Consider the following 21,891-nt stretch of genomic DNA (forward strand, 5'->3'; position numbering starts at 1 on the left):
TATAAGTTGTAATTGTGTGGTGGCATCGGGTGAGCGTACAAAATAAAATCATATGCATTTTGGACACGGACAATTCAACTACGCCGAACAATAAAGTGAGTAGAAATCTATGAAATGGATGGCATATATTCAAATGAGATTAGTTCAGCTCAGATTATATTCCTACAATATCAGGATGAAACGAAAAATATAGTCTATACTATTGTTTATGTTTTGTAAAAAAAGCTATATGAAGTATCAAGGCTGCCATACCAACTAACAAAATACCAGAGTATCAATTCCACTTGCATAGCCTATTCTCCTATGCAACATCATAGCAGCACACCACTCCCCTGAAATTTAAACACTTTATTACCTTTTATTGGTCATAGCAGTTTCGACAAAAACACAAAACACTGAAACATGATGTGCAAAAAGAAACATGAAGTAGCACAAGCTGTTGGAAATCTGAGCAATTTACCGAATGATTTTATTAACAGAAATAGTAGATAAAACATGACTAAAATAGCAAATATAAAGCAAGTCATGCAATCTGACAGAGAGAAGGTAAACATCGTCTGCATATATGAACTTGAGGTAAACACATCTAGAACAGTCACTAGATGAAGTTGCTTATACGACATAGAACCTAACATACGTAGGACAGAAACTAGAGCCAAGAACTATAGCAGGACTACTAGCAGAAAGGAGAAGAACACGTACGGCACAGCAGCAGCAGAAGCGCTGGACTTGGGGTCGGTGTCCTCGCCTGTCATGTTGTCGAGGAGGTCGTGGACGTCGGGGAAGAAGTCGTCGTCGGGGAAGTAGTCGTCGGCGACCGGATCGTCCGTGATGAATCAGCCAGTAGTTGCGCAGAGCGCTCCCCAAAAACCTTATCACCCTTCTACCGTACAGGACTCAAAGAATGCGGTTTCGGAGGCCTACTGTCCCGACCTGCGGTGCACGCTGCAAGACGGGATGGAGAAGATCGTAGCAGCAGCGCAGTGCTCAGGAACCGGTGGCGAGAGGAAGAAGTAGTTCTAGTGCCTCTTGCTGAGAGGAGCGACCTCCCTTTTATAGGCGCAAGAGAAGGAGGCGAGAGGGCAGCGCCGGGAGCTGAAGGGACCGAGGGAGATGAAACAAACAGACAGCAGCCGAAGGGTGCAGCGTTCGCATTTAATTTCCACTACAGCAAAACTTTCCATCTCCCGAGTGACCTTTCGTATACCCGTAGTGCGTGGCAGAAATTTAGACATCGGCTCATTCCCGCAACCAGCGGCGCGTCGTGACGAGGCGTGGCGTGGCGAGGCGGGCGGCGGAGGAGGAGCGCGCGTGGATGTCCCTCTTGTTCTCATGCTCATACAAGTGGGGAAAGAACCCCCCTTATAAGGAGGTCCAACTCCCACTAAACTAGCAATATGGGACTAAACTTTTAGTAGTATCCCTTGCCTTGCACAAATGGGCTAAGTGGGCCTCTAGAATTTATTAGGAATTTCTGAAATAGTTATTGGGCTGCCCAAAATAGACTAAATTCCAGCAATCCCCCACCAGATCCCAGAGGCACACAGAAATTTGCCTTTGGTTCCAAAACACTGTTTTATATACCGGTACTGCAATGGAGACTGTTAAGTTGAACTTCCACCTAGAACTCTATGCTACACTAGTAAGCAACTTGAACAGTGGACTGGGCCTTGAACTGCAAGTTTTGTGCGAATCTAGCTTCACATAAAGCCTTGACCGGTACGTGGCTACCGTGGGTCTTCCCCGCGGCTGGAGCTTATGCGTCATACTCCGTCACCTTTCATGAGTTTACTAGAGAGAACCCTACTCTCATAGATTGCGACGTCTGACAATCAGACTCATATAGGTGTGTTCTTCAAAAGATGTTCTGCAGGATAACATCTCTGCATAAATAAGCCACTTAGAACACATTAAGATATACATCAACCTGCCATGCAGATTAGGAGAGTATTGCAGCTTCATGGTGTTGGGGAACGTAGTAATTTCAAAATTTTCCTACACACACGCAAGATCATGGTGATGGCATAGCAACGAGAGGGGAGAGTATTGTCCACGTACCCTCGTAGACCGTAAGCGGAAGCGTTAGCACAACGCGGTTGATGTAGTCGTACGTCTTCACGATCCGACCGATCCAAGCACCGAACGTACGGCACCTCCGAGTTCAGCACACGTTTAGCTCGATGACGATCCCCGGGCTCCGATCCAGCAAAGCTTCGGGGATGAGTTCCGTCAGCACGACGGCGTGGTGACGATGATGATGTTCTACCGGCGCAGGGCTTCGCCTAAACTCCGCGACGATATGACCGAGGTGGAATATGGTGGAGGGGGGCACCGCACACGGCTAAGGAACGATCCATAGATCAACTTATGTGTCTATGGGGTGCCCCCTGCCCCCGTATATAAAGGAGGAAGGGGGAGGCCGGCCGGCCCTTGTTGGACGCGCCAGGAGGAGGAGTCCTCCTCCTAGTAGGAGTAGGACTCCTCCTTTCTTACTCCTACTAGGAGGGGAAGGAAGGGGGAGAGGAGGGGAAGGAAAGAGGGGGGCGCCCCCCCTCCTAGTCCAATTCGGACCAGAGGGAGAGGGGGCGCGCGGCCCTTCCTGGCCGCCCCTCTCTCTTCCCACCAAGGCCCATGTGGCCCATTAACTCTCCGGGAGGGGTTCCGGTAACCCTCCGGCACTCCGGTTTTCTCCGAAATCACCCGGAACACTTCCGGTGTCCGAATATAGTCGTCCAATATATCAATCTTTATGTCTCGACCATTTCGAGACTCCTCGTCATGTCCATGATCACATCTGAGACTCCAAACAAACTTCGGTACATCAAAACTTGTAAACTCATAATAAAACTGTCATCGTAACGTTAAGCGTGCGGACCCTACGGGTTCGAGAACTATGTAGACATGACCTAGAACTATTCTCGGTCAATAACCAATAGCGGAACCTGGATGCCCATATTGGTTCCTACATATTCTATGAAGATCTTTATCGGTCAAACCGCATAACAACATACGTTGTTCCCTTTGTCATCGGTATGTTACTTGCCCGAGATTTGATCGTCGGTATCCAATACCTAGTTCAATCTCGTTACCGGCAAGTCTCTTTACTCGTTCTGTAACACATCATCTTATAACTAACTCATTAATTATAATGCTTGCAAGGCTTAGGTGATGAGTATTACCGAGAGGGCCCAGAGATACCTCTCCGACAATCGGAGTGACAAACCTAATCTCGAATTATGCCAACCCAACATGTACCTTCGGAAACACCTATAGAGCACCTTTATAATCACCCAGTTACGTTGTGACGTTTGGTAGTACACAAAGTGTTCTTCCGGTAAACGGGAGTTGCACAATCTCATAGTTGCAGGAACTTTGTATAAGTCATGAAGAAAGCAATAGCAACATAATAAACGATCAAGTGCTAGGCTAACGGAATGGGTCATGTCAATCACATCATTCTCCTAATGATGTGATCCCGTTAATCAAATGACAACACTTTTGTCTATGGTTAGGAAACATAACCATCTTTGATAAACGAGCTAGTCAAGTAGAGGCATACTAGTGACACTATGTTTGTCTATGTATTCACACATGTATTATGTTTCCGGTTAATACAATTCTAGCATGAATAATAAACATTTATCATGATATAAGGAAATAAATAATAACTTTATTATTGCCTCTAGGGTATATTTCCTTCAGTCTCCCACTTGCACTAGAGTCAATAATCTAGTTCACATCGCTATGTGATTTAACACCAATATTCACATCTGCATGTGATTAATACCCATAGTTCACATCATCATGTGATCAACACCCAAAGGGTTTACTAGAGTCAATAATCTAGTTCACATCGCTATGTGATTAACACCCAAAAGAGTACTAAGGTATGATTATGTTTTGCTCGTGAGAGAAGCTTAGTCAACGGGTCTGTTCATATTCAGAGCCGTATGTATTTTGCAAATATTCTATGTCCACAATGCTCTACACGGAGCTACTCTAGCTAATTGCTCCCACTTTCAATATGTATCCAGATTGAGACTTAGAGTCATCTGGATTGGTGTAAAAGCTTACATCGTTGTAACTTTAACGACGGGCTCTTTTATCACCTCCATAATTGAGAAACATCTCATTAGTCCTCACTAAGGATATTTTTGACCCATGTCCGGTGATCTACTTATTAGATCAAAATTGTATTCCTTTGCCAAACACAGAGCAAGGTATACAATAGGTCTGGTTCACAGCATAGCATACTTTTATAGAACCTATGACTGAGGTATAGGGAATGACTTTTCATTCTCTTTCTATTTTCTGCAATGGTCGGGTCTTGAGTCTTACTCAACTTCACACCTTGTAACACAGGCAAGAACTCCTTCTTTGACTGTTCCATTTTGAACTATTTCAAAAATTTATTAAGGTATGTACTCATTGAAAAATCTTATCAAGCGTAGTATTTAATGATGTTTTCTCGTAGTAGCAACTTGTTTAAACTTGCATTCATGTAGTCATAATGATATTTTGCTACTTCCTTCTCATTTCTCCCTTGCATGCATGCGGGCATATTAGTAATCCCGGTTAACGAGAAGAAAAGTTGACTTGCAAAGCAATCATTAAATTTTGCCTTGGTACCTGTATTTTGAGTTTGTGGCTTTGTATAAGGGAATGGAGGGAGTATAAAGGATAACACTATTTTAAATCTGATTTTTGAGATCAAGTGGAGTGCACGTTTTTGTTGATCTGAATGTAACACAATGAATTTTGCACTGATGCACTAGTCGTATTACAAATGTGATCAGGATGTCATTGGCTCATCGTTTTGTTAAACTGTTCTCTACGCAGGGATCCAAAATTTCTGATAAATCACATAACCAAGAGACAACAGATTTGCACAAGTGTATTTCCAGTATCCGCCATCGCACACCTGATCAGGAAAAGGCTAATGTAAGTAGTGGCTGTACTGTCTAATTTGCTACTTGGTTTTATTGCTATCTTCTACCGGCTAATATGATCTATCAATATCAAAACACAAAGTTAAGTCTTTTTTTGGTTCTATGTAGCTTTGTATTCTTGTTACTGGAGCACTTGGTGGAAGGTTTGATCATGAGGCTGCAAATATCAATGTTCTCTATGTGTTCTCGGACATGCGAATTGTCCTTCTGTCAGATGATTGCTTGATCCAACTTCTTCCCAAAACGCATCACCATGAGATATATATTGAGTCGTCTGTAGAAGGACCGCATTGTGGAATTTTTCCTATTGGAGCACCATCTACAAGCACTACAACCACTGGCCTCAAGTGGAACCTGAGTAAATTTCTTCTGCTTGTTTTACCAGTTGTCTTGCGGTTTGAGAGTTTGACTATATGCACTAAAAAATTGTCCAGCAAAATTTCTAATTGGGCTCATTTGTGTGGCTTGAGGTATTGGTTGGGCCTAGCACCTAGTGGTTCTTCATGCGTTTCCTTGGTTTGATAAATAGGATGAGTTTGTCCATTGGCTTCGATCCATAGGGCCTGCTGAACATGGGCCGGGCTTAGTTGTATCTCATACGTAATGTAGTTTGTCTGGCTGGATGACCCATGCCATTCAGGCTGCACTACTGTGTCTCTGCCCATTAACAGCAAAAGTGTAATCAGGTCGAGCCTTGCAGCCAGTGTCTGCCAGGTTCGACATGCTGTAGCTGTGTGTACTAATGGGGAGCTACCAATATTCAAGTCTACTAGTGTACCAACTTTGTGCACAATATCATCCTAGGGAATGCTGAGTGTGGGATAAAGTCTCTCCAAAGAGAGGTTCTATCACTGTCGACCACATCTTCCACCTAGTATATCCCTAGTATACAGTTGATGCTATATGCATGTGAATTTCAAACTACTACCTCCGTTCACAAATATAAGATGTTCTAACCTTTTTTGTCAAGATGTATATAGACACGTTTTAGTGTGTTTGTTCACTCATTTCAGTCCGTATGTAGTCCATATTGAAATAATCAAAACATCTTATATTTGTGAATGGAGGGAGTATGTGTTACCACTATGGTTTTCTTTTGGTCTTGCCTTTCAACCTTTCTAGCACTAATTTGCACAAGTGATGTGCAGTAGGTGAATGTGGTCCGTGTTTTTGTATGCGGGCTAAATGAGACCCTTCTTTGATGCTTAAGATTACCCTATTTTCCAATGAAATCATTGAAGCAACTGCCAGTAAAATTAATGGCTGGACCAAAAACATATAAACCCTGTCAAATTAAAGAAGTGGACAGGTGGATCCTTTTGATCAAAAATGAATATAGCGTGATTGCAAGTTAAACCCTTTTTTGCCATCATTAACATATATACTCCCTCTGTTCCTAATATAAGCCTTTTTAGAGATTCCAATATGGGCTACATACGGAGCAAAATGAGTGAAATCACATTCTAAAATATGTCTATATACATCTGTATGTAGTTCGTATTGAAACCTCTAAAAGGGCTTATATTTAGAAGAAAGCAATGTGGTTTTCCATTCCATTTCAAATGCGATGGCCTTGCTACTCGTAGCATGGGCTAATTTTGTGCAAACCTTTTGTGCTTCCAGGTGATGCAGAGATGAGATTTGGGAGCATGATAAGCACATCCAACATCGTGGATTCAGATAAAGTAACTGTGCAGTCAGATGCGGATCTTCTGTGGACAATTTCTCTTCGAAATCTGACCTGAAGAGCATCCACATGATTGGAATCGTCTGCTGTGTTTCCTTTTTTGTAAAATCTTTGTTGATCTTGTATGCTATCAGCTCAGCTCTTGTACAGTGCAGCTGTGTTTGTGCTCATAAGTTGTTTTGTATCTGATAAATATAAATGATATCTTGTGGCTCGTGGTTGAAACCTCTGTTATCAGATAGATGGAGACCCGCCAGATTATCATAATGGTGTCCAATAGTACGTTTTTTGTGCGTCCAGGAGTGATGACGATCGACCATGTCTTTATATACCAATTAAAAAAATCGTTTTTGTATATTTATATTTGACAAAAAAATCTAAAAGATTTATCCTAGATTCTAGATAGAAAACTTTGCTACGCTGCAAAGGTTTGAACTTCAAAATATGTTTTATGTGAGAGAAACAAAAAAGAAAAATGTGTTTGCACGAATCGCGATGCGCAGAATGGATGGCTAGATAGAGAGGGCCCGGGTGCAGCTGTGCTATTTTATATTTTCGCAGGACCGCGGACCGCGCCGGCCATGCCGACGGCGGGTCGAGCTTGCAGTGGGTGAGCTCCAGCAGCCGGAGCGTGGCGGCGCACGGCAGGGACTCGAGCCGCGGGCGGTGTTGGTATCCGTAACTCCGGCACTCGAGGTGGAGCACTTCGAGTTGGGACGCGGCGGGGTGGGCGAGGGCGAGGCCGTCAACCCTGTCGCCGTCGGGCTCCTGGTCGTCGTCCTTGGATATCCAGTAGGGTTTGGCGCGGCGGTAGGCATCCTGGTCTAGCCTGAACGTGAGCCTCTTGAAGCGTGTGCCGGAGTTTAGCGGGCCGCTGCGGCGACCGCGGCCACGGAAGGCGGCGAGCGCGGTCTCGGCGGCGCTTAAGAACGCGTCGGACATGGTCGGAGAGTGCATTGGGCACGTCCGCGCTTTCACCCGCGCTGGCTAGGGTGATGGGTGGCCGCCATCGATGCCAACCAGGAGATTAGATGTAACTAACCTGTAGGATCTCGACCTGGAATCGCGTTTGGTTTTGGAAACGGATACGCACGCGCCGATGGTAATTGGAGTCGGCTTGGATTATTTGCTTGTTTTCTTTTTCTTTTTTTGCATGGTAATACGTGTCTCATCTATATAGAATAAAGATCAAGTTACGAGGCACGTAAGCACCGATCATACATGACTGAAAAGATATGCAAAATACCAGCGCCTGTTCCTTTCCTTCGACACCACCGAAGCGGCCATCAAAGGGTAAGAAGACAGATCACCTCTTCGCCCAAGCTCGACGCGGCTCCATCGCTGATCAGCAGCTTTACGGACCTCCAAAGTAGTTTGCCAAAAGCAAAACCATAGCCGTTGAAAGAATCAGACCGGGGCAACATGTCCCCGGACACGACATCGAACTTCAGAACTGACACCCTCGCATGACAACAACGTCGGAGAAGGAAACCAGAACTGTCGGCCTTCGACCACAGACCCAACACAAGATACTCCATCTTTCAGCTGTCACTTGCGTAGACAACCGTCTGCGCGTACTCCTAAACGACAAACCTCCCTGCTCCACCATGTCGTCGGAGACAACGCCACAGCAACAGGGACAGAGCAGAAGGAGAGACACACCTGATGGAGTCGTCGCCGCCGCCTCGTCAACACCATCCATGAACCCTAACGCTGTCGATATGAAGGATCGACAGAGACACGATGCCATCAACTCCGAGACGCCGCCATGAAGGACACCGCCGGTGTGGGAGTGGGGTTGAGGTAGATTTATTCGTCCGGGCGCCGCTCCCACCACCCCAATGACGCACCACGACCTACAAATCCAAAACGTAACTACAGAGCGGAGGAACGGGGTCCCCCCTCCCTCCTGCCGCTGGAGCAGCAATCGAAGGGAGAGGGGGCCAGCGCATCGGCCGGTGGAGATCGGAGGAAAAAGTGTCTCGCCCTAGTCGTCTGGCGGCGGCGGCGGCTAGGGTAGGAAACACTATTTGCTTGTTTTCCGTGACTATAGGCTATTCTCGTTTGGGTCCAATACAACGTACGTGGTTGTTTGGATAACGAGTATTTAGAGATCTGGTTTTTCTTATCTGTCATGCAATACAGAAACATGCCATCCAGGTGTGAATCATTCTTTTGAATCGGTACAGGCGCTCGTCGATGCATGTAGCAGGGAAGGCATCGTCGTGGAGAAGCAAAAACGGTGGAAGAGGAGGATGGGATGACCTTGGTGAAAGAGGAGGATGATCTCATGGTCGTCCTCACGGGAGGTAAGAGAATCTTGGAGGCGGAGGCAAGATCCGGGAAGGATGATACGGCCAGGGCGAATGTGAGTGTTCTCAATGTTCTTGAAACTTTTCCACATGTCAATGGTTTAGAGGCTAGAGATGTTTACGTAGCAAAATACATTAGATTTGATGAGAACTACGAGGAGGAGGTTGCAACTCTAGCTGAAGATACGTGCATGCTTGTTGATCCCTTGCATGGCTCAGGTTCAAATCAAGGAAAGAAGGATCAGCTGGATGTATGCTTGTCAGTTAGCCAGAGAAAGAAATCACAAGACTCCCACACGTACAAATACTATTTTGGAGGGCTCAGTTAGAGATTCCTATTTTTTATTAGATGGTCAAGGAGTTAAGGGAAAGGGTGCAGATTTCCTATTTTTGTTCTTGCCACGCAAAGAGATGTTCGCGAAAGGTGCATGCAGAACGTGGGATGCATGGGGTCTATTAACCTTGAAGGAAATTGGCTGGGGCCCACCTACCATGCAAGCAGAAAATATGGCGCACCCAATTATATGGAGACAATTAGTTTGTTAGTTATAGAGATAGAGAGAGAGAGATAGAAGTAAATAAATTGCGGAGATGTAAAAGGCAAGTATTTTTTTAGTTTTAGCAGAGTCCAGATTTCTTTCAACCGATTGCTTTTCTTTTTATTCTATGCGTGAGTTTGGTTACTTAACAACCAAGTTATAGGAGGCCGGCTAATATATAAATCTAGGTGCACCGTTGTAAAAGAGAGGTTATGGCCGCTCCGGAAAAGTAGGATCTGATCGCACGAGGCGATCAGGAGGCGACGAGGCCCTTGCGCGCCGCCGGTGACGCCTCCGGTTCCCTCTCTCTCCGTCGGCCGCTCTGGCGTCGGGAGGGAGGGGGAACCTCGGGTTTGTTCGCTAGGTGGGTGTGTGGTAGGGTTAGGGTTGAGGGAGACGCTGCCGAGGCCGTTGCGGTGATGTCGCGTCGGAATAAGTTTCTCCGGGCTCCGTTCGCGGTCAGGCGAGGCTTTTGCCTTCGTCTAGGAGCCAGCAGGGTTGGGGATCCCCGGATCTCGTCGAGGTCGCGGGCTATGGTGGCTGAAGGTCCATCGACACTGGCTATTTGGGTTCTCAGATGGGCGATGGATGCAGGGAGATGAAGACCCTTCTTCTTCCTTGTTGGTATGATTTGCTGCTGCTGTTCTTCTCCTTCCTCTGCGCTGATGCTGGTGGGAGATCCTGCTTTGTCCGGGTGGATGGCCCGGCCGCGGTGCTGGACCGGTCGGATGACTCGAGTTCTCTTCCTTCCGGAAGGGACACTTTTTGCGGTACTCAAAGTCAAAGATGGCGACGACTGTTGCAGGTGTGTTGGATTGATGTCCATGCCCTGTCAGCACTGGTGTCAAGAAAGGAGGAAGCAGCGTGGCAGCAATTGTACCGTGGTCGAAGATGATGACCTACTTGCGACTGGTTGCAGATCCTTCTGCTGCAGGGGTCTTCTCTCAAGATTTAGGGATGATGACCCAGGGTTCCGGAGATCTTCTTGTGTTATGGTTGTTTTAGAATACTCTAGGTGTTCATGGTCCTTTGTGTTTGCGTTTCAGTGTGCTTGTAAGGGCCAACTTCGTTGTACTGATTCGTGATATGAATGAAAAACTTCTCAAAAAAAGAGAGAGGTTATTTTATAAAATAGACACGATGTGTTTTTCAGGGTGGACACCCGTATCAAGTTTTTGAGGGATCTTTAGAAAACCTCAGTGTTGCGATTTCTCTTTGTGGAAATTGTTTTGCGCGTGAGTACCTTCGTCGAGATTGGTTTTCTCGTGCTGGTCCGCAAGGTTCAAACCCTCTACTTCGTGTACATCGCGCGCGCGGGCGAGAGGTTGCTACTGCTGGTGGTGGAGTGTCGTGAAAGGTCAGTCCGCAACAACGGATCAGATCTCGCCATCGAGGTCCGGTCTACATCAGGTGGTATTCAGAGCAAGGTTGTTCACGGCACTGTGCGAAAGATGACTGGATTATCATTGAAGCTAAGCTATGGATTTCAGTTGGAGAAGGAAGGCCGATGGGATGGACTTTTTCATACTCGTGTTGTGGTACCAGAGAGATCATGTGCTATGACAATCGACCACATGAGTTTGATCAACGCGACAAGCATCGAGATGGTGGAGAAGTTGGAACTGCCAATGACACCACGCCCACAACCATACTCATTCCGTTGGGGTCATGAAGAGCTCAGTGTCACACATCAAACCAAGGTACCGTTTTTGTTGGGAAAATATTATTGCACGGTTTTGTGTGACGTGATTCCTGCTCTGATGGTTTCATGTCACTTATTGTTGGGCAAGCCATGGTACAAAGAACACGATGTTTCAGATGATTGTCAAACACACATATATACCGTTAAGATGGGTAAGAAGTACGACCTCGTGCCTATGGGTCGGGATCGTTTTATTGCTTGGAGGAGAGAACATCAGAAGAACGTAAAAGAAGAAGAAGATGCTAAAAATGATATGGTCGAATCTACTGAAAATTGTGTGGTCGTTGCTCAATCCATACATCAAAATATTACTGCAGAGATTGAGTCGAAACCGAGGACGGTTTCGTTTCAAGGGGGAGAGGATGATACGGCCAGGGCGAATGTGAGTGTTCTCAATGTTCTTGAAACTTTTCCACATGTCAATGGTTTAGAGGTTTAGAGGCCAGAGATGTTTACGTAGCAAAATACATTAGATTTGATGAGAACTACGAGGAGGAGGTTGCAACTCTAGCTGAAGATACATGCATGCTTGTTGATCCCTTGCATGGCTCAGGGTCAAATCAAGGAAAGAAGGATCAGCTGGATGTATGCTTGTCAGTTAGCCAGAGAAAGAAATCACAAGACTCCCACACGTACAAATACTATTTTGAAGGGCTCAGTTTGCAAGCTATTGGTGTACGTGGAGATTCCTATTTTTTATTAGATGATCAAGGAGTTAAGGGAAAGGGTGCAGATTTCCTATTTCTGTTCTTGCCACGCAAAGAGATGTTCGTGAAAGGTGCATGCAGAACGTGGGATGCATGGAGTCTATTAACCTTGAAGGAAATTGGCTGGGGCCCACCTACCATGCAAGCAGAAAATATGGCGCACCCAATTATATGGAGACAATCAGTTTGTTAGTTATAGAGATAGAGAGAGAGAGAGAAGTAAATAAATTGCGGAGATGTAAAAGGCAAGTATTTTTTTAGTTTTAGCAGAGTCCAAATTTCTTTCAACCGATTGCTTTTCTTTTTATTCTATGCGTGAGTTTGGTTACTTAACAACCAAGTTATAGGAGGCTGGCTAATACATAAAGCTAGGTGCACCGTTGTAAAAGAGAGGTTATGACCGCTCCAAAAAAGTAGGATCTGATCGCACGAGGCGATCAGTAGGCGACGAGGCCCTTGCGCGCCGCCGGTGACGCCTCCGGTTCCCTCTCTCTCCGTCGGCCGCTCCGGCGTCGGGAGGGAGGGGGAACCTCGGGTTTGTTCGCTAGGTGGGTGTGTGGTAGGGTTAGGGTTGAGGGAGACGCTGTTGAGGCCGTTGCGGTGATGTCGCGTCGGAATAAGTTTCTCCGGGCTCCGTTCGCGGTCAGGCGAGCCTTTTGCCTTCGTCTAGGATCCAACGGGGTTGGGGATCCCCGGATCTCGTCGAGGTCGCGGGCTATGGTGGCTGGAGGTCCATCGACACTAGCCATTTGGGTTCTCAGATGGGTGATGGATGCAGGGAGACGAAGACCCTTCTTCTTCCTTGTTGGTATGATTTGCTGCTGCTGTTCTTCTCCTTCCTCTGCGCTGATGCTGGTGGGAGATCCTGCTTTGTCCGGGCGGATGGCCCGGCCGCGGTGCTGGACTGGTCGGATGACTCGAGTTCTCTTCCTTCCGGAAGGGACATTTTCGCGGTACTGAAAGTCAAAGATGGCGACGAGTGTTGCAGGTGTGTTGGATTGATGTCCATGCCCTCTCAGCGCTGGTGTCAAGAAAGGAGGAAGCAACGTGGCAGCAATTGTACCGTGGTCGAAGATGATGACTTGCTTGCGACTGGTTGCAGATCCTTCTGCTGCAGGGGTCTTCTCTCAAGATTTAGGGATGATGACCCAGGGCTCCGGAGATCTTCTTGTGTTATGGTTGTTTTAGAATACTCTAGGTGTTCATGGTCCTTTGTGTTTACGTTTCAGTGTGCTTGTAAGGGTCAACTTCGTTGTACTGATTCGTGATATGAATGAAAAACTACTCAAAAAAAGAGAGGTTATTTTATAAAATAGACACGATGTGTTTTTCAGGGTGGACACCCGTATCAAGTTTTTGAGGGATCTTTAGAAAACCTCAGTGTTGCGATTTCTCTTTATGGAAATTGTTTTGCGCGTGAGTACCTTCGCCGAGATTGGTTTTCTCATGCTGGGCCGCAAGGTTCAAAAGCTCTACTTCGTGTACATCGCACACGCGGGCGAGAGGTTCCTACTGCTGGTGGTGGAGTGTCGTGAAAGGTCGGGCCGCAACAACGGATCAGATCTCGCCATCGAGGTCCGGTCTACATCAGGTGGTATTCAGAGCAAGGTTGTTCATGGCAGTGTGCGGAAGATGACTGGATTATCATTGAAGCTAAGCTTTGGGTTTCAGTTGGAGAAGGAAGGCCGATGGGATGGAATTTTTCATACTCCTGTAGTGGTACAAGAGAGATCATGTGCTATGACAATCGACCACATGAGTTTGATCTACGCGACAAGCATCGAGATGGTGGAGAAGTTGGAACTGCCAATGACACCACACCCACAACCATACTCATTCCGTTGGGGTCATGAAGAGCTCAGTGTCACACATCAAACCAAGGTACCGTTTTTGTTGGGAAAATATTATTGCACGGTTTTGTGTGACGTGATTCCTGCTCCGATGGTTTCATGTCACTTATTGTTGGGCAAGCTGGTACAAAGAACACGATGTTTCATATGATTGTCAAACACACGTATATACCGTCAAGATGGGTTAGAAGTACGACCTCGTGCCTATGGGTCGGGATCGTTTTATTGCTTGGAGGAGAGAACATCAGAAGAACGTAAAAGAAGAAGAAGATGCCAAAAATGATATGGTCGAATCTACTGAAAATTGTGTGGTCGTTGCTCAATCCATACATCAAAATATTGCTGCAGAGATTGAGTCGAAACCGAGGACGGTTTCGTTTCAAGGGGGAGAGGATGATACGGCCAGGGCGAATGTGAGTGTTCTCAATGTTCTTGAAACTTTTCCACATGTCAATGGTTTAGAGGTTTAGAGGCCAGAGATGTTTACGTAGCAAAATACATTAGATTTGATGAGAACTACGAGGAGGAGGTTGCAACTCTAGCTGAAGATACGTGCATGCTTGTTGATCCCTTGCATGGCTCAGGTTCAAATCAAGGAAAGAAGGATCAGCTGGATGTATGCTTGTCAGTTAGCCAGAGAAAGAAACCACAAGACTCCCACACGTACAAATACTATTTTGGAGGGCTCAGTTTGCACGCTATTGGTGTACCTGGAGATTCCTATTTTTTATTAGATGATCAAGGAGTTAAGGGAAAGGGTGCAGATTTCCTATTTCTGTTCTTGCCACGCAAAGAGATGTTCGTGAAAGGTGCATGCAGAAGGTGGGATGCATGGAGTCTATTAACCTTGAAGGAAATTGGCTGGGGCCCACCTACCATGCAAGCAGAAAATATGGCGCACCCAATTATATGGAAACAATCAGTTTGTTAATTATAGAGATAGAGAGAGAGAGATAGAAGTAAATAAATTGTGGAGATGTAAAAGGCAAGTATTTTTTTAGTTTTAGCAGAGTCCAGATTTCTTTCAACCTATTGATTTTCTTTTTATTCCATGCGTGAGTTTGGTTACTTAACAACCAAGTTATAGGAGGCCGGCTAATATATAAAGCTAGGTGCACCGTTGTAAAAGAGAGGTTATGGCCGCTCCGGAAAAGTAGGATCTGATCGCACGAGGCGATCAGGAGGCGACGAGGCCCTTGCGCGCCGCCGGTGACGCCTCCGGTTCCCTCTCTCTCCGTCGGCCGCTTCGGCGTCGGGAGGGAGGGGGAACCTCGGGTTTGTTCGCTAGGTGGGTGTGTGGTAGGGTTAGGGTTGAGGGAGACGCTGTCGAGGCCGTTGCGGTGATGTCGCGTCGGAATAAGTTTCTCCGGGCTCCGCTCGTGGTCAGGCGAGGCTTTTGCCTTCGTCTAGGAGCCAGCGGGGTTGGGGATCCCCGGATCTCGTCGAGGTCGCGGGCTATGGTGGCTGGAGGTCCATCGGCACTAGCCATTTGGGTTCTCAGATGGGCGATGGATGCAGGGAGACGAAGACCCTTCTTCTTCCTTGTTGGTATGATTTGCTGCTGCTGTTCTTCTCCTTCCTCTGCGCTGATGCTGGTGGGAGATCCTGCTTTGTCCGGGCGGATGGCCCGGCCGCGGTGCTGGACCGGTCGGATGACTCGAGTTCTCTTCCTTCCGGAAGGGACACTTTTCGCGGTACTCAAAGTCAAAGATGGCGAAGACTGTTGCAGGTGTGTTGGATTGATGTCCATGCCCTCTCAGCGCTGTTGTCAAGAAAGGAGGAAGCAGCGTGGCAGCAATTGTACCGTGGTCGAAGATGATGACCTGCTTGCGACTGGTTGCAGATGCTTCTGCTGCAGGGGTCTTCTCTCAAGATTTAGGGATGATGACCCAGGGCTCCGGAGATCTTCTTGTGTTATGGTTGTTTTAGAATACTCTAGGTGTTCATGGTCCTTTGTGTTTACGTTTCAGTGTGCTTGTAAGGGTCAACTTCGTTGTACTGATTCGTGATATGAATGAAAAACTTCTCAAAAAAAAGAGAGGTTATTTTATAAAATAGACACGATGTGTTTTTCAGGGTGGACAACCGTATCAAGTTTTTGAGGGATCTTTAGAAAACCTCAGTGTTGCGATTTCTCTTTGTGGAAATTGTTTTGCGCGTGAGTACCTTCGTCGAGATTGGTTTTCTCGTGCTGGGCCGCAAGGTTCAAACCCTCTACTTCGTGTACATCGCGCGCGCGGGCGAGAGGTTGCTACTGCTGGTGGTGGAGTGTCGTGAAAGGTCGGGCCGCAACAACGGATCAGATCTCGCCATCGAGGTCCGGTCTACATCAGGTGGTATTCAGAGCAAGGTTGTTCACAACAGTGTGCGGAAGATGACTGGATTATCATTGAAGCTAAGCTATGGATTTCAGTTGGAGAAGGAAGGCCGATGGGATGGACTTTTTCATACTCGTGTTGTGGTACAAGAGAGATCATGTGCTATGACACTCGACCACATGAGTTTGATCAACGCGACAAGCATCGAGATGGTGGAGAAGTTGGAACTGCCAATGACACCACACCCACAACCATACTCATTCCGTTGGGGTCATGAAGAGCTCAGTGTCACACATCAAACCAAGGTACCGTTTTTGTTGGGAAAATATTATTGCACGGTTTTGTGTGACGTGATTCCTGCTCCGATGGTTTCATGTCACTTATTGTTGGGCAAGCCATGGTACAAAGAACACGATGTTTCATATGATTGTTAAACACACGTATATACCGTTAAGATGGGTAAGAAGTATGACCTCGTGCCTATGGGTCGGGATCGTTTTATTGCTTGGAGGAGAGAACATCAGAAGAACGTAAAAGAAGAAGAAGATGCTAAAAATGATATGGTCGAATCTACTGAAAATTGTGTGGTCGTTGCTAAATCCATACATCAAAATATTGCTGCAGAGATTGAGTCGAAACCGAGGATGGTTTCGTTTCAAGGGGGAGAGGATGATAAGGCCAGGGCGAATGTGAGCATTCTCAATGTTCTTGAAACTTTTCCACATATCAATGGTTTAGAGGTTTAGAGGCCAGAGATGTTTACGTAGAAAAATACATTAGATTTGATGAGAACTACGAGGAGGAGGTTGCAACTCTAGCTGAAGATACGTGCATGCTTGTTGATCCCTTGCATGGCTCAGGTTCAAATCAAGGAAAGAAGGATCAGCTGGATGTATGCTTGTCAGTTAGCCAGAGAAAGAAATCACAAGACTCCCACACGTACAAATACTATTTTGGAGGGCTCAGTTTGCACGCTATTGGTGTACGTGGAGATTCCTATTTTTTATTAGATGATCAAGGAGGTAAGGGAAAGGGTGCAGATTTCCTATTTCTATTCTTGCCACGCAAAGAGATGTTCGTGAAAGGTGCATGCAGAACGTGGGATGCATGGAGTCTAGTAACCTTGAAGGAAATTGGCTGGGGCCCACCTACCATGCAAGCAGAAAATATGGCGCACCCAATTATATGGAGACAATCAATTTTTTAGTTATAGAGATAGAGAGAGAGAGATAGAAGTAAATAAATTGCGGAGATGTAAAAGGCAAGTATTTTTTTAGTTTTAGCAGAGTCCAAATTTCTTTCAATCGATTGCTTTTCTTTTTATTCTATGCGTGAGTTTGGTTACTTAACAACCAAGTTATAGGAGGCCGGCTAATATATAAAGCTAGGTGCACCGTTGTAAAAGAGAGGTTATGGCCGCTCCGGAAAAGTAGGATCTGATCGCACGAGGAGATCAGGAGGCGACGAGGCCCTTGTGCGCCGCCGGTGATCGCACGAGGGATCCCCGATTTTTATTGGTCTGTGGTTGCTCGATTTATCTTGTACTCTGTTGTTTCCATCCTTCGGAAATTTTGCGAAATTATTTTGATAATAGAGTAACTGGCCGAACCTTAAGTTGAAGATGGTATCAATAACACTGTATTAGGGCATCTCCAACAGCCGCGCTAAACTAGCGCCGCGCCGCAAATAAGTCCGTTTTAGCGCGCGCGCAACGCGGCGGGTCGCTCCAACGGGCGCGCAAAAACGGCGCGCGCGCTATAACGAGTTGGACGCGCTGTCGGAAACACTGTCCCGCGCGGTGTATTTCAGGCGCCCGCTACAGCGCGCGGCACACTCGAGCGCTCGCGCCCGCACTTTCTCTCCCACTTCCACCCCCATCCGGCCGCGCCGCCACCGTCGCCCGCGCCCCCCGGTGCCGTTCAGGTGCTTCCCCGGCCTATCCCCGCGCTGCCGCGCTTCCGCCCCATCCCCTCCTAGTCCCGCCGGCGCTCGCGCGCCTCTGTCGTGCGAGGAACAGCGCCCGAGTGCTCGCTGCCGCACCGCGCCCGCAAGGTGTTTGACAAAACGCCTACAAGGTATGTATTGCTCAAACTTCATGAGTTTGGTGCATGTTTTGAATTGTAGTTTTTATAGTATAGTATTGAACATTGTAGATGAGTTCGTCATATGATTCTTCCGAAGAAGAATTTGATATGGAAGAGGAGGAGGATCTTGCAATGATCCTACCTATGCATATCAATAAAAAACCGAAGCACGGTGGTTCGGTTATGGGTCGGGAGAAAATTTGGAGAGATAGGATTGATGCCCATAACAGATTGATGAAGAACTATTTCGTGGAGAATCCCACATACCCGGAGTCGTATTTTCGTCGCCGGTTTAGGATGAGCACCGACTTGTTCAGGCGCATTGCAGAGAAACTAGCGAGCCATGACCGGTTTTTCCAGCAAAGGAGGAATGCCACCGGAGAGCTCGGGCATAGCACCTTTCTGAAGGTGACAACCGCTTTGCGTATGTTGGCATACGGTATCCCTGCTGATCTAGTTGATGATCACTTGGCTATGGGTGAGAGCCAAGCCATCATGTGTGTCAAGCGCTTTGCAGTGGGAATTGTGCAAGTGTTTGGCGAGGAGTATTTGAGATCTCCCACGGCTGAAGACGCCGCAACGCTATTGGCGATGAACAAAGCGCGCGGCTTTCCTGGCATGCTTGGCTCAATAGATTGCATGCATTGGAGTTGGAAGAATTGTCCAAAGGCATGGCATGGGCAATTCCACAGCCAAAAAAAGGGTTCCACTATAATCCTTGAAGCGGTGGCCGATCAGGAGACTTGGATTTGGCATGCATTCTTTGGAATGCCTGGATCTTTGAATGACATCAATGTTGTCAATCGGTCACCACTGATGAATAAGATTGCAAACGGTGAGTTGCCACTTGTGCAGTTTGTAGAAAATGGTCGTACGTACAACTATGGCTATTATCTAGCGGATGGCATCTATCCAAAGTGGCAAACCTTCGTGAAGCCGTTGAAAAAGCCGGAAGGTAAGAAAAATCTTGATTTCCACAATGCTCAGGCAGCGGCTAGAAAAGATGTGGAGAGAGCATTTGGGATTTTGCAAGCCCAATTTGCTATTGTGAGAGGACCGGCTAGATTTTGGGATCAAAAAATGCTTTGATACATCATGCACGCTTGTGTGATCATGCACAACATAATCATCGAGAATGAGCGTGGCCAAGATTTAGACTACTCATAGTATGAGCTCTTGGGACATCCCGTGCGAGTGCGACGGAGAGCTGAAAGGGTACCCCGTTTTATTGCCTCCTATCACGCCATTCGGCGTCCCGCAACGCACAATGAACTTCAGAATGATCTGATTGAAGAGTGGTGGGCATGGCATGGACGACAAAGAGCATGATGATTTCTGCATGATGAACTATTTGTTGTGTTTATTGCATTCGTTGTTGTACCGAACGATAAACTATTTGTTTGAGTTGTAATGATAACGAAATTGAACTATTTATTATTGATTTATTTTGTTTGTTTAATCATTTTTGCTCCTCTTCTTTGAATGTATATGTGGTTTGTGCGGCGCGCGCGCTGTATTTTTGCGCTCTGCTGGAGCGGCGCGCGCGCTGCATTATAGCGCGGCTGCTGGAGCCAGCGCTGGCGGCCGCGCTAAACCAGCCGAAGCGCGCGCGGCAAACATATTTTTTGCGCGGCGCTTAGCGCGGCTGTTGGAGATGCTCTTAACTAACACTATTTTAAGTCTCAGTTTTGACATCTAGTAGAGTGCACATTCTTGTTGATCTGAATATATGTATATAATATAATGAATTTTGCACTGGTGAACTAATTGTATTAAAAATGTGATCAGGATGTCATTGCCTCATTGTTTTGTTAAATTGTTCTTTACACAGGGATCCAAAATTTCTGATAAATCACATAACCAGGAGACAGCAGATCTGCACAAGTGTATTTCCAGTATCCGCCATCGCACACCCAATCATGAAAAGCTAATGTAAGTAGTGGTTGTACTTTCTTATTTGGTACTTTGTGTCATTGCTATCTTTTACCGGCTAATATGTTTATCAATATCAAAACACAAAGTTATGTGATGTTCAGGTATATTTGGTTCTAATTCTACTATTTAACTTACTTTTTGGGGGTTCTATGTAGCTTTGTGTTCTCGTTACTGGAGCACTTGGTGGAAGGTTTGATCATGAGGCTGCAAACATCAATGTTCTCTATGTGTTCTCGGACATGCGGATTGTCCTTCTGTCAGATGATTGCTTCATCCAACTTCTTCCCAAAACGCATCACCATGAGATCTATATTGAGTCGTCTGTAGAAGGACCACATTGTGGAATTTTTCCTACTAGTAAGCTTGTACGTGCAACGCACGTCTATTTTTTTTATATATTTTTAAAATATATATAATGTTTGTGATATCATTTAGTTTGTATTTTTAGGTAAACCGAACGCCACATTGTTAAACATATCGAGTCACTGTGCTTAAATCTACTAATTAATCTACTAATTAATCCTCCAAACCCCCATTGTTAAACATATCGAGTCACTATGCTTAAATCTACTAATTAATCTTCGGAACCCACATTGTTAAACATATCAAAACACTGGACAAGCTAATTCTAGCTTGATACTTCTTAGAACAACATGATTATAGTACAGAATATGATTTCAGTATACAACATGAATTGGTCCCAAAACAAAGATTTGTATGAAGAAGAAAATAGAACTACAATTTACACTCTTTGCATACCGGGTTGTTCCCACTTTCTTCATGATGGCATGTAGATTTCTCCAACGGACTCTCGGTGAGCTCTCCATTTCCTGTGATTCAAATTGAAGAGGAATCTATAAAACATTTCCCTAATGCTGAAATCAGTATACACTTATATTTAATTAATTTAAAAAGAACTGGTTATTATAAGTTGTAATTGTGTGGTGGCATCGGGTGAGCGTACAAAATAAAATCATATGCATTTTGGACACGGACAATTCAACTACGCCGAACAATAAAGTGAGTAGAAATCTATGAAATGGATGGCATATATTCAAATGAGATTAGTTCAGCTCAGATTATATTCCTACAATATCAGGATGAAACGAAAAATATAGTCTATACTATTGTTTATGTTTTGTAAAAAAAGCTATATGAAGTATCAAGGCTGCCATACCAACTAACAAAATACCAGAGTATCAATTCCACTTGCATAGCCTATTCTCCTATGCAACATCATAGCAGCACACCACTCCCCTGAAATTTAAACACTTTATTACCTTTTATTGGTCATAGCAGTTTTGACAAAAACACAAAACACTGAAACATGATGTGCAAAAAGAAACATGAAGTAGCACAAGCTGTTGGAAATCTGAGCAATTTACCGAATGATTTTATTAACAGAAATAGTAGATAAAACATGACTAAAATAGCAAATATAAAGCAAGTCATGCAATCTGACAGAGAGAAGGTAAACATCGTCTGCATATATGAACTTGAGGTAAACACATCTAGAACAGTCACTAGATGAAGTTGCTTATACGACATAGAACCTAACATACGTAGGACAGAAACTAGAGCCAAGAACTGTAGCAGGACTACTAGCAGAAAGGAGAAGAACACGTACGGCACAGCAGCAGCAGAAGCGCTGGACTTGGGGTCGGTGTCCTCGCCTGTCATGTTGTCGAGGAGGTCGTGGACGTCGGGGAAGAAGTCGTCGTCGGGGAAGTAGTCGTCGGCGACCGGATCGTCCGTGATGAATCAGCCAGTAGTTGCGCAGAGCGCTCCCCAAAAACCTTATCACCCTT

At 45.8% G+C, this 21,891-nt stretch overlaps 1 protein-coding gene and 1 pseudogene across 1 annotated transcript; both read left to right on the forward strand.

The window, feature by feature from the left end:
• The first annotated feature begins 4,477 nt into the window (after positions 1-4,477).
• Positions 4,478-6,903, forward strand: LOC119362408 (thiamine pyrophosphokinase 2-like). The gene is made up of 3 exons (XM_037627623.1): positions 4,478-4,941; positions 5,058-5,307; positions 6,573-6,903. Exons 1-3 carry the CDS (start codon positions 4,798-4,800, stop codon positions 6,692-6,694), a joined length of 516 nt encoding a protein of 171 aa, XP_037483520.1. The 5' UTR covers positions 4,478-4,797; the 3' UTR covers positions 6,695-6,903.
• A 1,993-nt stretch (positions 6,904-8,896) lies between these two features.
• LOC119360595 overlaps positions 8,897-21,891 on the forward strand; it is a 41,703-nt pseudogene continuing 28,708 nt past the window's right edge.

Source organism: Triticum dicoccoides, chromosome 2B (genome assembly GCF_002162155.2).
Source record: "Triticum dicoccoides isolate Atlit2015 ecotype Zavitan chromosome 2B, WEW_v2.0, whole genome shotgun sequence".
Lineage (NCBI taxonomy): Eukaryota > Viridiplantae > Streptophyta > Magnoliopsida > Poales > Poaceae > Triticum > Triticum dicoccoides.

Bases quoted from the DNA above. Each gene is read 5' to 3' on its own strand.
- LOC119362408 (XM_037627623.1), top strand. From the start codon at position 4,798: ATGTCATTGGCTCATCGTTTTGTTAAACTGTTCTCTACGCAGGGATCC. The intron at 4,942-5,057 runs GTAAGTAGTGGC...GGTTCTATGTAG, and splicing joins CTGATCAGGAAAAGGCTAAT to CTTTGTATTCTTGTTACTGG. The intron at 5,308-6,572 runs GTAAATTTCTTC...TTGTGCTTCCAG, and splicing joins TGGCCTCAAGTGGAACCTGA to GTGATGCAGAGATGAGATTT.